Below are 17,104 nucleotides of genomic sequence, written 5' to 3'. Positions count from 1 at the left end.
GGGCAGCCATAGTGCACCCTTTGTCCCTTTGTCCAATGACTTGGTTGCTTTGGGGTGGAATGCCTTAGGTAACCTCCATTTCTAGCCTTGTTTTGGGCCTAAGAGGGGGTGTTGAGCTAAGAAATGCATTCCCCCTTCATAGAAGGCGAGCTTTCCCTTGTCCCTAGCTACCTTGATTCTTGGCATGCACTCCCTCATGTGTCTAGTTGGGTTGATGTGAGGTCATCACCCAAAAATACATTGGCCCCCTTCAACGTTTGTAGTTGAGCTAGGAAGTCTCTCCCAGCCTCAATGGTGGGGAAGTAGAGGATGAGAACATGAGAAAGAAAGAAAGAAAGATATTTTAATGTGCGTAAAAGGCAAATGTGGCCTATGAGAGGAAAACCAATATATCTATATCCAATGTCATCTCATTGTAAGAAAGCTGAAGTGAAGATAGATGAAATAAATGTATCCTAATATGAGGCTAAGATCTATTAAAATAAAATAAAATAAAATGTATCCTAATATGAATGAGAGAGAGAGAGAGAGAGAGAGCAATGTTGACATGCTTGTGCTTCCACCCAACAACCCTTGTCGCTTGACGACTAGCAACCCTAGCTGCTTGTTGACCTGCACGCTGCTGCCTTGCTTCTGTAGCCTGTCAGCTAGAGAGGAGAAGTACAATGGTGTGCATGTACCTACTGTCATCTACCTGACCTGTGTGCCTTGGGGTTCGTGTGCCCTGGGGGACCGCTGCCCTGCTTGCCTGGGCTTTGACCTGTAAGTTGTCTGTACCTGGCGCGTTTGTCCCTGACCGTTGATCTATACGCCCTAACCTTGTGTAGGTATGGGGCCTTTGTCCTACCTGCCTGCTCTTTTACCCTACTTGTCACCCGTGCCTTCAACAATCAGGGCAGATTGCGAGACATGCGCACAGAGAGAGAGAGAGAGAGAGAGAGAGAGAGAGAGAGAGAGAGGAGCGAGCTTGAGAGTTCGTTCCTTTTATCAGTGGGCAGACTTGCATATGCAGTTGGGGCAGAGACTCTAGACTGATTACAAACCTGCATGCACTCAGCCAGATGCAGCAAGAGAGAAGGAAGAAAGAATGAAAGAAATATTAACGTCTACATAAAGCCAATGTGGCCTATGAGACAAAATCCAGAGGACATCCATGTCTAATGTCATCTCATTAGTAAGGTAAAGATAACATTAAAATAAGTAAGTGGCCTATGAAACAATGCTGAGAATACTTGTACGATGGGACTATGCTAGGGTTGAACCATGTCTAGTGTTGTCCCATTGGTAGAAAAGAAAAGAAAAGGAAAACCAAATCTGATAGAAACACGTACAAAAACTGTGGTGGAGACTACAGGTTGTAGCTGATCTCAAGATCTGCACATGATCTCAGCTATGATGCCGTCCCTAATTGCTCCAATGATATGCCTAATGGTGAGTCTTTGGTGTCTTGTAATCATGGCTCTAATTTGGTTGTGGTGCGGCCTCCTTGGACATGGTCCTAGTAGACGGGGTCATCGTGCTCGACAAAGTGAAATGGCTCTATCCAATGTGACTCCACAGTGTGGAATGTAAGGTGTCTAGTGAAATGGCTTTGTCTTTGCTAGGCTAGTAGTGTTAGTAGGGTGAGATTTATGGAAAGTCTGTCACTGCTCTCTGTGTGGGTCGTCCCTTTGGGTGAGCTCGCCTCCTATCTTGTAGTAGTGCTATGTGGCACCTTTGTAGCTCCAGGAGAAAAAGACCTAGGCATCTTTGGTTCTTGTACTCCATGACGTAACAAAGAGGTCCAAAACCATCACGGAAGAGGTAGTGGTACCATCCTCATATGCCATAGTACACTATACATCTGCATATGTAGTGCTCCTGCATCTTAGGCTCTCTGCCACAAAGCTGCTAATTGTATCCTATGCTGGGGTATCTGTCCATATGCCTGTCGACATCTGTAGCCTATGAGAGGAGGTGCGAATCTGTCCGATAGCAGCCCATATGTTGTGGGAGAGATGTGTGTCCATGTATGCTGGCTGAATATTGAAACCATCATTAGAGACATAAGAAGTGACTCCTGTAGAACTCCATCCTTGATCCTAGAGGGAGTGGTGGGTGGGTGCATTTCCTCACTGTCTTAGTTCTCAAGATATCAGCTCTGATCACTTGATTCAGCTCTGGTTAGTTGAGAGAGAGTGTAGGGCAGTCAAGGCTGTAGTCAAAAGGTGGAAGGCTGTCAACATCCAAACCATGTAGGCTCATCCAAATAGTCATATGTGAAAACCAATAGTTCTTCTTGCTTCCTGCTGCTAGTTGTTTAGATGAACTTAGTGCCAAGCTTGAGTATCTATGATGTGGAAGCTCCCATAATCTGTGCCAAAAGGTCATTGCCCTGAAGAGAGAGAGAGAGAGAGAGAGAGAGAGAGAGGGAGGGAGGGGGGGCAGCGCCTTTGTGTAGATAGAGATTTGCAGCACAGAGGAGAGAGAAAGAGAAGGTTCCTTGGAAGACCCGCTCAACCTTTAGCTTACCCATGTGCTCGCAATCCAAAGACTTGCATTGTAGACTGATAGAGATAGAGAAACAAAAAGAGGAAGGGGAATAGCTAACATGGTTGACCGTAATACTGTGTTTGTGGACCGACCAGAGGCTACACTTGTTCCAGATTCCATGACTAGTGATGAAGAGGAAATGGTTCCATACACGGAAGAAATGGTACCTTGTTTAGATAATTAGCCAGTAGGCAAACGTCCTAAACATGCTTCTGATGGACCTATGGGCTTTGTAGAGGCTTCTACTCCAGTGCGCACTCTTGTCCGCTCTTATGCGCAAGTGGTCACCGTCTCTAAGGACTCCCGAGAGTTGGATTGGAAGCACATGCTTGAATTTGTAAACAGTTTGTTGGGTCATTATGTTCACCAAAATCTTTACAGTGCCGTAGACAAGGTTGAGGAAGATGTTGTGGATACTAAGGCTGTACCGCGCTCACTTTTTGCTTTTTATGAAAAGGGTGTCATATTGTTTTTAACAAGCAGAATTTTGATGCTTGCCCAGATCTGTCAATGGCTGGCCTCTTTGATGCAACTGATTGTGTGGATGAAATTTTTGTAGGCCCTAGGGGCTTTTGTGAGGAGCTCTTGCATTCTTCTCACATGTGGGATGCTTTATTGGCTAAGCTACCTTTGTTTTTCGATCACGGCTTGGTACACATTGTGCATTGGCAACCCTTGGCATATTTTTAATGTCTCCTTTATCATGAATGTCCCATCTAGGTGGAGGTTGAAGCTTGCCCATTGGTATATTGGCCTTTGTTAAAGAATGCCATGGCTGCTATTGGCATGGTTTTGGTGCCACCAACCTTATGTGCTGTTAATTGGAACATATTATGTATGTTGTGGGTGCACATAAACTGCTGCAGTATAAATCCATTTCTCTTTCGGCTCAAATGGGGCTCTTTTGTAGGCCATTGCTTTTCTTGTGGACAGTTGGGTCACTTTATGTCGGAGTGTTTGGACAAAGTGGATACCAATGTTGCCCCTGTTGGGAATAAAGGCCTCGTGCCTTTAAATGTGCTCGGGTGTGAACACATCCTTAGCACTTGTACTTACACATATATATCTATCTAAAAACCTAAAGGTACACACTCGTCATTGTACCTAAAAAATGGTGCACACTCTTTGCTTTGCTCTAACCCACACTCTCTCTGTCTCTTGCTGCAAGTAACGAACACCTACTATCTCGATCTTCATGGCTAACCCGTCACTACAAACTGGTATCATAGCCATCAGGTTTTGTGTGCTTTTCCTGAGATCTGACAAGACTAGCAGACAACTGGAGTTCTTGACGACCTGTGTGTTGAGTTGAGGTAGAAGACTACGTGCACAAAGGGTGACCAACGTGGTGACTAGGCAACGCGTGGCATCAGGCAGGCGTAGATTGCCAATGGTTCAGGCGGGCTGGACAGGTGACAACAGTTGTTGAAGAGTAGTCGCAGGCGAGCTGATGGACGGTGCCTGCAAGGCAGTTGACCTGTGTAGAAACGTGACGGGTAGCAGTTGACGGGACTGGAGGCACGCTGCACGGTGCTGACGACACACGTGGTGGCACAATCGACCAGGTCAACGGACCCGTCACAACTTTCCTCTTAAAATCTTTTTTTTTTTGAAACTCCTTTTGCCCCCCTCCCCCCTTCCTCTTACCGGATGTTCACACCTACAAGCAGAGAAGGCAAATCTGTGTCTTGAAATTTGGGGGTTTTCCCAAATTTGTGCCCGACACACATTGCAGTGTTCTCTGGACCAGAAATTGCAGACATTGAATGTGCAGCTCTAAGAAATTTTTTGGGGATTCTCAAATACAAGTGAGATTTTGCTTGGATGAGTCAATTTCACTGAAATTTGTGCAATCTTGATGCGAAAATTTGGGGCTCTTCCCGAATTTGGGGATTGTGATGCATGACAAGACAATTTGTTTCAAAAATTGCAGGAATTTTGTGACATTTTGCCTCCGACATTTGGGGCTTTTCATGTACATGCACAAATTGGGCTGAAATTTACCCAATTTCTCAACATTGATGCACATTGGACCCCGTGCAATTTGGGGCTTTTGCAGTTTGGGCAAAATCTGTGCAGCATTTGATCATTTTATGTACATGCAAGTTGAATTCCACGCAATTTGGACATCAACACTTGGTAAAATTTGGGGGTTTTGCTGAAATTGCTCTATTTTGGCAAAATTGGCCTGTTCTATGCATGACAGAGAAAATGCAGATGTGCGGTTGATACTTTGAGTACAAAAATCTTGGGGCTTTTGACCGTGCGTGTCAAATTTTATGCCCGTGGGTACATGTACAACAGAAATTGCAGCTAAAATTTGGGATTTCTCATGTAATGTGATGCATATGCCCTTGGAACAGTTGTAATCAGTTGTGGAATGCTGTAGCACATGGTTTGGTGCTTCTGAAAATTTAATTACAGATCTGAAAACTGTGCTTCTACGTGGTTATTTATTGCTGGTTGGTACTTGTTTGTACCTTGGTCACTTGGGTGACAGTTTGGGCCTGCATTTGCTGATTTTTTTGTCACATTTGGGGTAAAAATCATGGCTAGCAGCAGTGACAGCAATAATCTCATACACATAAAGATGCTAGAAGGAGCACATAACTTTGTAGTTTGGCAAAAACAGTGCTACAATATCCTGTTGCAAAAGAAGCAAGCAAAGCCGATTAAAACCAAAGGGGCAAAGCCTGTGGACATGGAACAGAAAGATTGGGATGAGTTAAATGAGCTTGCACGCCCAACCATCGAGCTATCGATTTCTGATGCCTTGCTATTTAACATTGAAGGTTTGGATTCTGTATATGCTATATGGACTAGATTGGAAGAATTGTATGCACAGAAGAGTGCTACAAGCAAAGTATATTGGCTGAAAAAGCTTATGGATTTGCGTATGAAAGAGGGTACAGCAATGTCTACTCACTTGAGTGAGTTTAACTCTATTTTCAGCCAGTTGGTTGCCTTGAAGTTCTTGATTGATGAAGAATTTAAGGCTACGTTTTTGCTTTGCACTCTTTGAGAGAGTTGGGATACGTTCAGGACTGCTATGAGCAATTCCAATGCGATTCTTTTGTATGCTAATGTAGAGAGTGCTTTACTCATGGAAAAAATGAATCGGCAGAACAATGCATCCAGTAAGTCTTCTAGTGCTTTACATGCTGGGGGCAAATCACAGTAGAAAGGCAAATGTAATAGCAAGGGACGCAATAAATCACGTGGCAAAGATGTTGAATGCCACCATTGCGGTAAGAAGGGTCACTTTAAACGTGATTGCTACAAATGGAAGAAAGAGAAAGGAAAAGGCAAGAAGACAAATTTTAGCAAGGAAGAGAAGAAAGACAGTCAGCCTAAGAAGAGCAGTGTCAAAGCATAAATCATGTCTAAAACATCAATGGCATCATAAGATATGTTGCTGTCCACAAAACCGGCTAAATACCACTAAATATTAATGATCATACGATGAAAACCAACATTCGATAATCAGCCCCAAAAGATTATTAACGGATGCTACACCAAGCATAACCAACGCCATACCAAGCATAACTGATTACACACCGAGCATAACGGATGCAAACATACAGTTTCAGAGCTGCAGTGAAAACCATACCACTCTGCATACCAAACATAGTAACAAGTATACTGAATAGTGATCTCCTGGCAAACATATTGTTCAACTACAATACCCTAAATGTATGATGAATACATTCGAGATCCACTACTTCTAGAGCTGTCCATTACTAAGGAGCGGAGGTGCTAGCTCCCTCACACGCATCAGGTAATACTCTAGACCTCTGCTCTGCTAAACCTGATTGAGCCCAAACTAAAGTCGGCTCTAACTAGAAAGCATCAAGGTAAAGCTGCAACAACTGAGGATGGTCTACCAAGTCATTCTCCTCCATCCATTTGGTATCCACTGGTGAATAATTCTGAAACTTTACCAAGTACCTTCTGGAACCCTTACCCCTGATCTTCCTCTCTTTGTGTGTCAAAATCTGCTCTGGTACCAGTATTTCATCAAGCTCTTCAACCTCCGATTGAATTTCAGCAGATACATCCTCTGACACATCTCCATGAAAAGGTCTAAGCAAGCTCACATTAAAGGCATTGTGTATCCGCCAATGTGGAGGCAATTTCAGCCTATAGCATGCATCACTGATCCTCTCCAACACTTGAAATAGCCCATAGTATCTCATAGACAGCTTTGGATACAATTGCTCTTTGCCCTTCATCTTTTTCAGCCATGCCTTTTCAAATCGCAGTAATACATAATCGCTCTCTGCAAAGTGCAAAGCACGCCTATGACGATCAGCTGCTCTCTTTTGCTTGTCCTGTGATCTTTGAAGCACATACTTAACCTTTCGATAAGTTGCATCCATGCTTTCCACATAGTGATCAACCTCAAAGATCTTATCTTTTTGTGTGCAAAATAGGGGGTAATTTCTTAGCACCCTCTACCACCTCGAAAGGAGCCTTACCAGTGGAACTATGCATTGTGTTGTTGTATGCAAACTCAACCAATGGCAAATACTATTCCCACCGTGCTTTGTCGTCTGTCACATAGCACTTCAAAAGATCTAACACTATGGAATTTGCCTCCTCAAACTAACCATCAGTTTGTGGATGGAAGGATGAAGAGAACTTCAGCATTGTGCCCATGTTCTCAAACAATCCTTTCCAAAACAAACTTGTCATCCATGGGTCACGATCACTAATGATCGACTCTGGCATGCCATGATACTTAAACACATGCTGCATAAAAAGCCGTGTCATATGCCTTTCCTGTTCACAAATATAGCATTTATTTGCAGCCATCAGCTCCCTACTTCGTGCATCACTTTTCCCACTCTTTCTTTACAATTTGTTCCTCTTTCCAGCCCTATTTTCAGATCTGCCCTAATTTGGGACATATGTTTCATTTGTCTTCTAAAATAAACCAGCAGAAGGGTTCATCAACCTTCCCTCCATTGGAGCTGGCAATTGTGATTGCAACATTTATAGAAAGTTGACATGGGTTTATCAGCTGACCGGATTTGAATCTGCATAAAGTAAGCTTGACGAAAGGTGCACTTAGGGCAGACAGCTGTAAAAAAAGAGAAGCACAAAAAGCCAGCAGGTGTTACACATTTCCCTTATTCAAGTCAAAAGAATACTAGCAATAAAAGTAACAATTTACCCTATATCAAAAGTTTGGCATTGGAATAAGGCTGAAACATTTCACATAATAAAAAAACACTTCAAAATTTCAGACGCACGACTCACTGACTGTTACTTACCCTTTTTGCAAATAGGGCATTGATTTCAGTGGGTACATGCATACAATGAAAGATTGAACAAATAGAGCATATGCAATTGTAATCTCTCCAACAAAAGGAATTAAGCTTAGCAAGTGGATTAAGATGAAAGATTAAGATTGGACCAGCAAATCTCTTCAATTTTTGGGGAAGATAGATAAAGCATGATCCGCCATGATGCCAATTTCTCTAATAAGCAACCTGATTGATTAGAGCACTCCAATGGATGAAGCCTTCAAGCATTCGAATGCTTACACTGATGATGGGGGCTCCCGTATTTATTTCTGAGCTTGAACTTCAAGAATGAAAAGCTTCAAATGGAACTTTCATGGCTGTCCACAAGAAATCCCTGCATGCTAAGCTCCATATCTTCAATCCGGGTAAGAGAGGTCAAGAATGGCTGAAGGAGCTCTTGAGGACTGAGACTTCAAAGGTGGGAAGGCTTGAGCTGAGCTTTAATGGCTGAAATAGCTTCTGGTGAAGAATCCATGGATGCTCAAACTATCCAACTGCTGCCCATCTTCTAGAGTTTGCTCCAGGACCAAGAATGCCAGGAGAGGAAAGGAGAGTGATGAAGGAAATCCCCAAGGGTGGCTAGGAGCTCCAGTCAGCAATAGGAGCTCAACGGGAGGACTAGGGCAGACAGGAGCAGCCAGCGCAAAATGCGCCGAAAATCACGGGCTGCTCCTTGGTGGCTATTGCTGGTCTCACCCAGTCAATGGGGTACTCTATGGGTTGCTGGAGATGTGGGGGTCAAGCGCAAGTGGTGACTGGTGTCCTGGAGGGAGTTGGAGCAAGAACTTGGGGTCTATAGGAGCTGGCAACCATGGCAGCTGCAAGAGAAGAGAGAGAAGGAGAGCTAAGGCAAAAAGTAATTGAGATTTTTTCCTCTTCTAACTCCCGAGTCTCTAACCTTGGTCTTGGAACCCCTAAAAATTGCATGAAAAGGAGTGATGACTTACTAAGTTTAGCCATTTTACCTCTAGATATGTTTGAGTCTCCAACTATAGCTCCTACTTGCTCCAAAAAGCTAAAACTAATTGTGGTTCTTCTTGCTATACCTGTAACTATGACTTGAGTAACTAGGGTTTCAGATTTGAAAAGGGGGACTTGGAAAGTTTCCCAGACATTTTGTATGTAACGTTTTGGTCCCATAGGCCAACTTGGCCTTTCGTAGACGTTAATATAACTTTCTTTCTTTCTTTCTTTCTCTCTCTCTCCACATGTATTCCTTTGATACACCACCATCTCTCACTTTGGGCCACTCAAAGACTGGCAAGATTATCAAGTAGAACCTTATTCAGTTGGATACTAGGAGGACATGGCTAGCACCAATACACAAGTTGGAAACGTACCTAAAATGCAAAATGCAACTCAAGCAGCTTGTTATTAAGGACTTAACACCGGGAATACAATGGACAAGTTACAAGCTATGTGGTATAAGGGCGAGGCAAAAGAAACAAGGTGCAATGTTGTGAAACTTTCATAAATTAACGGTTTGCACCTTAGAACTATGTTATATTAAAAGTTTCAACCAGTAAGCAACTCACTTAACTTATAAAGCAAGCCTGAAGCTGAAGTTTGGTCCACTGAGTGGCTCATTAATGATTACACCCAAGCATTACCTAGCCCCTAATCACATTCAAATTTTGATTAAGACTCATTTAGAAGTTGATTTCGCAATTTGGAGTCTCTGTCTCATTTGAATGGTCCAAGTTTGAAAGACGACTATTCTTATCTTCTTTGTTGTAAAAATTGCGAGTTTCAACCATGGAACATAACCTGATAGTATATCTGAATTGAGAATACCAACCAATCTTCTCCTCTTAGAATAGGGAATCCACTTGCAGCTGTGTAACTCCATTTACAATAAGGTATGCTACTATTTTTAATATAAATATCATTAAAAAATGTCACTACAATACTATGGGCTGAGATCCCCTCTTCTCCTCTGAGATCTTAAGCCTTGTGCACTTTTTCAACAACTTTGCTATGAAGAAAGTGATATTTCGACTCCTGGAAAATCCATCTATTTGAAAGAGAAGTGGTGTGGAATTACATGGCATCTGTGCAATACAGCTGTTAAAGAAATTCTTTATGAAATTAGACTCAAATGCAAATTGTCATTTTTAGGGTTTGGTAGACTCAAGTATTCTTTTGCATATTTAAATACTTTAAACTTATTTGGAGACCAACATCAAAGGTGACAAGGTCACTAAGCACATGCAAATTAGTTGTGTTACTTGAAATCACTAAAATACAGCCATTTATACTAATTTGGAGCATAGAAAGTGAGATAGAAGCTCGTCACAATAAATACATGAGAGAGACTTGCAAGTGAGAATAACACCAATGTATATAGCAAGAATCAAAGCAATTGCCCTTTGGTTTTAAGCAAACTAAATTGGATTGAGAATAGCATGTATTCATATGCACCAAGATCGATGCATAAACAAGGCTGGGGCTTTGTAGAAGTTGACAAGTTGACACCTCCAATATCACTTTGTATGTCATTGGACTGAGGATAGTATGTATTCATATACACTTTACTTAGAGTATGAATGGACAAATTTTTCATACATGTGGTCAAGGTTGGTGAGAGCAACTGAGAAAACCGTGTTGAAGAAAATTCTAGGCTGATTCAAAGCGCAAGGCACACCCACATCACTGACGTTAAGAGAGTGCTAGTTTGTGATAGTAGGTCACTTGAGATTTGTGCAAGCTTTGAAAAAGATTACCAAAAGGTGCCAACCTTTGGTGCCTATCAAGTGTTGTCTACTATGTATGAGCATTCTAGCTCTTATGTTCAATGAGTCTTTTGTTTATTTGTTGATTTGTTTTATGTTGTAAGTTAGTTTATAATCACTGGATACACAGCTGTACAAACTCAACAACTACAAGATACAAAAGATGAGGCATTGCTACATGCCAAGCATGTCATTATGCAGAATGATCAACGTTGGTTCTACAATTAGGCAACAAAAGCTATACAAAAAGGTTGCTTGTCCAAAGTTTTATTTAAGAGCCTTCATGAGTCTTGACAAAAGGAAGATATTCACAGAGTCAAAAAATGGGTTGGCCACTTGGCACAATCTCTAATGGACTTGGAATGTTGTTGCAGGCAGCATTATGCTGATTTGTTGGTTGCCCTTGCTTTTACTACTACTACATTGTTACTACAGTTTGTTTAACAAAAGTAGCTCTAGTCTATTATGCACTATCAGCCAGTTTGGCACAAAATTAAGGATCTTCTATCTGTGTTGGAGCCCATTCCTCCTTGGGATCTGATTCCCAACTATGAAGTTGGAGTTTGCAGCGGGATACTTTAAACTTTTATTTCTAGACCTTTGCCTCTTTCTGAAATCAGTACTAAATAAGCATATATTCTTGTCTTCTCTCCAACATGGATTTGGGAGCATGTCAATGCATTGTGACATATGGATAAGACATTGAAATGGTGCTGCACACACCTTTACAGAATTTGGAAAAGCAAGTTTCCTCTCTGATTGAGAGTTTTCCTTTTGCATTGTTTGATTGGTGCCTTGACAGTGGGCAGTTTCATTGCTATGTGTGGTTTGGCATGATTGAATTGTGTATGTTGCATGGCACCTCATGAACCAGTTGAGAACCACTTGAGCATGTTTCCTCAGGCTGCCCTATCTCTCACTCCCTCCTTGACTATTGGCTCAAATTTGTGAGCAAGGGTGCAAGAGAGAGAGAGAGATGAGACACACAAGACTGCTCAACAAAATGTTGTTTCAATCAATGTACCATAGAAACACGAAACGGCTGGAACGGTCCCCCCGGCACGCGGAATCGCCGTCCCTGGCCCGAAGCCGTCATGGGACGCGTTGCAAATCAATGGAACGTTCCCTATCTGAAACGGGACAGGGAATGCCACATGGCACCCACTTACCTTCGGCCGGCCACTGCTCCCACCCAATCATCTGCTGACTGTGACTGTGCGTTTCTGACCGCTTCGTCTTCCCATTCCCACCCCCAGTGACCAGTCCACCAGCCGCCAATCCCCCCATCTCCTCCCGCCTCCAACCTCTCTTCTTTCTTCTTCCTTCTCTTCCTTCTCTTCTTCCTTCTTCCTTGTCTTCACTTCTCCCTTCTCTTCTTCGTTCTTCCTTGGACCTTCTCCCTTGAACCTTCCTAAGTTCTCTTCCTTCTTCTCCAAGTTCCAAGTTCTCCATTCTTCTCCTCTTCTCTTCTTCCTTCTCCCTTCTCTCCTTTTCCCCTCTCTCTTGACTCTTGACTCTTGAGCCTTCTCCCTTCTCTCGAGACTCAAGTTCTCACTTCTCTCGAGCCATTTTTATTTCAATTTTCAACCTGAAATGGCTTCATCTTCCCGCTCTGCTCGTCGAGCTGGTGGTCAAGGAAGAAGGTCAAATGATTGGTAATGGTGGGAAGAAGTAAATGCTGACCGCCCATTGAGTGGTGGAGGATCTCAACCATGGACTTGCGAGCTTTGCCCATACAAGCAAACTAGTAGAGCAAGCAAGGTAATCCATTGAGCCAAGCATTTGTATTTCGAATTTTTATTGATTTTAATTTTTCAAAGTTACTTAAATATTAAAATATGGAATACCAATTGCCACTTGTTCCGTTTTATGCATAATCAGGTCCGAGCTCATCTCCTACATGAGCCAAATTCAGAGGTACAGTTTTGTCTGAATGTGACCTTGGAGAAGCAAAGGGAGCTTCGTAACCATGTAGCAGGTCAACAAGCTTATCTTGCATCTAGACCACAACGTGTTGCAGTTAACCCTACAACTTTTGTGACACCATCCCCATCAGATGTGTCTAGAGTAGAGTCAGTATCAAGAAGTGCTACCTCCACACCTACTGCAGACATTGCATCGGCCATGGCATCAACAGCGCCACATGTTGCACGAATGCCAAGATATTATAATCATTGATGACAATGTGACACTACACTTGGGTTGTTGTGCCATACCGATATTATATTTGTACTTGCAGTCTTGCAGTTGCCCTGTGGGCTATTTTGGCATGCCGCATTTTGCTTCAGTCTAGAGATTAGACTTTATATTTATACTATTTTTTGGGCCAATGAGCATGTTCTTTCAAAGATTAGACTTCATATTTGTAATGTTTTAAGTTTTTTGGCAATGGTACCATAGGCAGATTCTTTCAACTTAGACTTAAAGTTTAGTTCATTGTTCATTGTTTTATCATTTATGGCATATGTATTATGCATTTTATAATTGAATAGCTTATCTCTTGAGACTTGTAAGTTGCAATTCAATTTCTAATGAGTAGTTTTGGAATGATGCATGATATCTTAAAGTTAAAACTTAAAATGATTTGTCCTTGTGGATTATATACCTTGGTTTTAACACTCCAGAGTCCACATGGATTATGAGTAAAATATTAAATTTTTATCATGAATTTTAATTTTTTAAATGTCGTTCCCATTCCCACGTCCCCATTCCCTAGGTTTGGCATCCCCATCACCATCCCCGTCCCTATTCCCATTCCCCGTTTCATGTTTCTATTCAATGTACTCAATTCAAATAAATTGAAGTACAATGAGTCAATCAATAACCCTCACAATAATGAATCTCTCATAATAAAGTGCTAGAAGCGCAAAATTCCTTTAAATAGGAAACCCAATTTAAAGGATTTTGAAATGTGTGAGCAATAGTGCAAGAGAGAGGAAGAGAAATCAAACACAAATTCAACACTATGTTGTTTAATTAAGTACTCTATTGAAATAAATTGAAGTACAATGAGTCAATCAATAACTCTCATCATAATGAATCTCTTGTAATAAAGTGTTAGAATGTATACAACTCCTTTAAATAGGAGAACCTAGGACTATATATGCTAATTGTCCCAAGAAACCCTAGTCGTAACTGTGCTAGACCAAGGGAGAAAGGGCATCAATAAGAAGTTCATCAAATGGTCAACATTGACCATGCATCAGCATATTTGAGAGCTCATTTTCCCTCTGCTACTTTTGGGAAGTTCTTCTAGTCTTTGGCATTGTTCATGCTGCCTTACATTCTCACCTGTACTTCTTTGACTAGATAAGATACTAGGCTTTATTGACAGTTTGGCAATCTTGCAATCATGTTGTTTTTAGTGACCCATTACCTGACGCTTGTAGTTTCTTCCTATGCATTCACTTGTTTCTTAGTGCTTTTGATGTGTGTTGTGTTCTGACTAAACACAGGACCTATTACATTAATGTAATACATTCCACTCTTTTCACTAGGGAAAAAAGAAGCGTGTGTAAATCACCTCACCTTCAGTTTTATCCACGTTCTTCCATGCTTCCTCTCCACCCAATACATCATCGACCTCCTTTTTTTGGAGCTGAAGTTTGTTAGTTATCTGTTTGGAGGGAGGGGAGAGAAACTTGTGTTAACAGACCAAACAGGAATTAACCAAACAATATAGCATTTTATGCATAATACATGCTCGAACAACAGTTGCAAAACAGATAAAATAGGAACTTCTGAAAATTGAGAGATTTGGAAGTAACCTTTCGCTCAATAGGGAACACATAAGGGCAAGTGGGGCAAAAAAACCGAAGGCTTCTTCCGAGAGCTGCATGTTCCACAAGCAGAAGATTGCCACAGGAGGGACAGAAATCCATGACGAATAGCTGAGTCAAAATGAGTCGCACCGAGTGTGGATAATGCAACCAGTCACCGAGAGCTAAAAGAACTGAGTTGCTCAGTCTTTCTTGATGCCTCTTCTGGAGCCCACAAACCTGCAAAACTGATTCACATGTAAGAGGAAAAGGTGGCAAAAGGTCACTGTGTGTAGAGAGAGATCTAGTACTATCTTCCAAAACACCTTCTAACATATGAGATCAACCCAAACTTTTAACTGGTCCGTACTACAAAGAACTCTTCGACAAAGCCATTTGGTCTCCATTTGTCTGAGTTTGGCAATCCTAGTCTCATCAATGGTCCATGGAACTTAAAATGTCTCCGATGAAGAGGTGAACTGCCTCTATAAAATCCAAATCTTCGACTTCCCACATGGATTTCCTAATTGCTTCCTCGTACTGCCTTTTGGCACTAGTGTCTTGGACAATGAATGTCTAACAAAAGAGGTAACTCAATTTCCACTACTAGCCATGCCTCTAGAACACCAAGTGGTAGCCACACTAATCCCCCTTGGCAACAAAGAGAGGGTTTTGTTCCCACATTGTTACATCCTTGGATATCTAAGTGGGCACTAGTAGCATTAGTCACAGTGGTCATAAACTAACTTAATATGAATGCACTAAGGAAACTTCAGAGTTAGGGTAATTGAGTCCTATTTATTGGACTCAAAATTGACCAAGCAAAAGTGAGGAAGAAGAGATTCAACTGTTGCTTTGTGGATTTCCACAAAGCCTTTGATACAAACTATAGTTCCACGAGACATACTACTACAAAGGCTGCACATGCTAGGAATCTCGTCTGACATGATTCATGGCATCTATGCACTGTACAAGAGGGTGATAGGCTAAGTGAGATGCTCAAGAGGACTTCCAAACGTGATCTTTAGCACCATCGGAGTGAAGCAAGGATGTTCCCTCTCCCCTACACTCTTTGAACTCTACATCGACAAGATAGAAGATTACATCACACGAAGAGGAGGTGATGGGGTGGAGATAGTAGGTATATTGGTCACTATTATGCTTTATATCAATGGTATTGTTCTAGTCTCTAGGTCACAGGAGGGTCTACAACAACATCTTCAGCCCCTTCGTGACTTTTGTACACAGCATGGATTAGCAATAAATCTTAGGAAAACCAAGATCATGATCTTCCACACATCAACCCTAGTGAGAAGACCAATCCTCAACCTAAGAGGAGGACAAGTGGCAGTTGTGGATTCATATGTCTACTTAGCAGTCACATTCACTATATCCACTAGAAGATTCACCATGGAACACATAGCTAGAGATCGACTCCCACCATAAGGATACATAGCATTGGCCATGATGGAGAGACAATGCCGCCGAGCACACTTCCAAGAATCTCACACATGGAGGTAGCTATTTCTCACATTGATCACACCAGCCATGATATATGGTGCACCTATTTGGAACCGTGGCTTGGCTACATACCTATGGACACAGATTGATAGACCTAATGATCTATAGCAAACCATCAATACCACATGAGATTGTGAGAGCCAAGTTTGTTGCACTTGCCATGATGATGGAGGCCCTTTTTCAAACCATCAGCTTCATACACAAAGTACGTCGCATGCATCTAGATAGACTACCTAGGAGAGCCTTTGAGGTCTCTAGCCAACTAGCTCACAAAGGACATGAGACTTCATGGTATGCACAAGTAGAGTAGTGGGTCATATGATACAAGATTGACATGGGCCACCTCCCCCCCCTTTTTGTACAACCCTAACTCCTTCATACTCCTCTCTCACACTAAGAGGAACTTGGAAACCTCGTAGGACCTTTACCAGCTATACATACAGCATACATGGATTTCACCCTGGTAGCCCCTTCCCCCGAAGATGTTGTACTATAGGGACCACTTCATGAGGACTACAACAAATGGCTTCATTGAGACCTAGATACCTAGATGTATACATGCCACATGAGATGTGGGTAGCCATTGGCTAGCTCAAGGAATCCTCTTAGTAGCTTGAGATTAAATCGAGCTAAGTGGATCTACAAATTATACCAGGTGGTGGTGGAGAGCGAGAAGCACTATATTTGCATATACAAAGTCTAGAATACAATCCGAGCTAGATATCCCACATTATTTGGAGGAGATATCTCCCTTAAACTAGTCACGAATTCTTGTATATCACTTTAGGTTCTTTTCACACTACATTACTAATCATCTTTTAGCATGTCACACTTTGGTAACTAGTGACAATTAGCATTGTATATGGTTTTTGTCTCATAGGCAGATTTTGGCCTTAGAAAACATTAATATCCTCTCTCTCTCTCTCTCTCTCTCTCTCTCTCTCTCTCTCTCTCTCTCTCTCTCTCTCTCTCTCTCTCTCTCTCTCTCTCTCTCTCTCTCTCTCTCTCTCTCTCTCTCTCTCTCTCTCTCTCTCTCAAGCCTACAATTCTCTTATTTGTATGATCATTCATGTATGATGTATCTATTACCCTATCATTTTATTCTATCAGTATTTCATTAATATCCTCTCTCTCCCTCTCAAGCCTATAGTTCTCTTATTTGTATGATCATTCATGTATGATGTATCTATTACCCTATCATTTTATTCTATCAGTATGTCATCTCCTAGTTGTAAGCTCCATCAAAGTCTAT

General features: G+C 41.8%; 1 protein-coding gene across 5 annotated transcripts in view; it reads right to left on the bottom strand.

The window, feature by feature from the left end:
* Window positions 1-14,902, bottom strand: part of LOC148032871 (uncharacterized) — a 42,451-nt gene extending 27,549 nt beyond the window's left edge. The window contains exons 1-4 of one of the 5 annotated variants that reach the window (XM_087684186.1): window positions 14,702-14,902; window positions 14,341-14,571; window positions 14,097-14,189; window positions 7,439-7,615 (exon numbers count right to left, since the gene is read on the bottom strand). In XM_087684186.1, coding sequence (XP_087540312.1) covers window positions 7,448-7,615; window positions 14,097-14,189; window positions 14,341-14,571; window positions 14,702-14,767 — 558 coding nt within the window. In that variant the 5' untranslated portion in view covers window positions 14,768-14,902 and the 3' untranslated portion in view covers window positions 7,439-7,447. Of the gene's footprint in view, window positions 1-7,438; window positions 7,616-14,096; window positions 14,190-14,340; window positions 14,580-14,701 lie in introns of those variants that run through there. The other 4 variants (XM_087684189.1, XM_087684188.1, XM_087684187.1 and 1 more) reach the window with 4 other exon arrangements.
* Between the last annotated feature and the right edge of the window lie 2,202 nt (window positions 14,903-17,104).

Source organism: Lygodium microphyllum, chromosome 8 (genome assembly GCF_053477565.2).
Source record: "Lygodium microphyllum isolate KBCC chromosome 8, Lygodium_microphyllum_v1.1.10, whole genome shotgun sequence".
Taxonomy (NCBI): Eukaryota; Viridiplantae; Streptophyta; class Polypodiopsida; order Schizaeales; family Lygodiaceae; genus Lygodium; species Lygodium microphyllum.
This window is presented reverse-complemented; position numbering and strand designations above follow the sequence as displayed.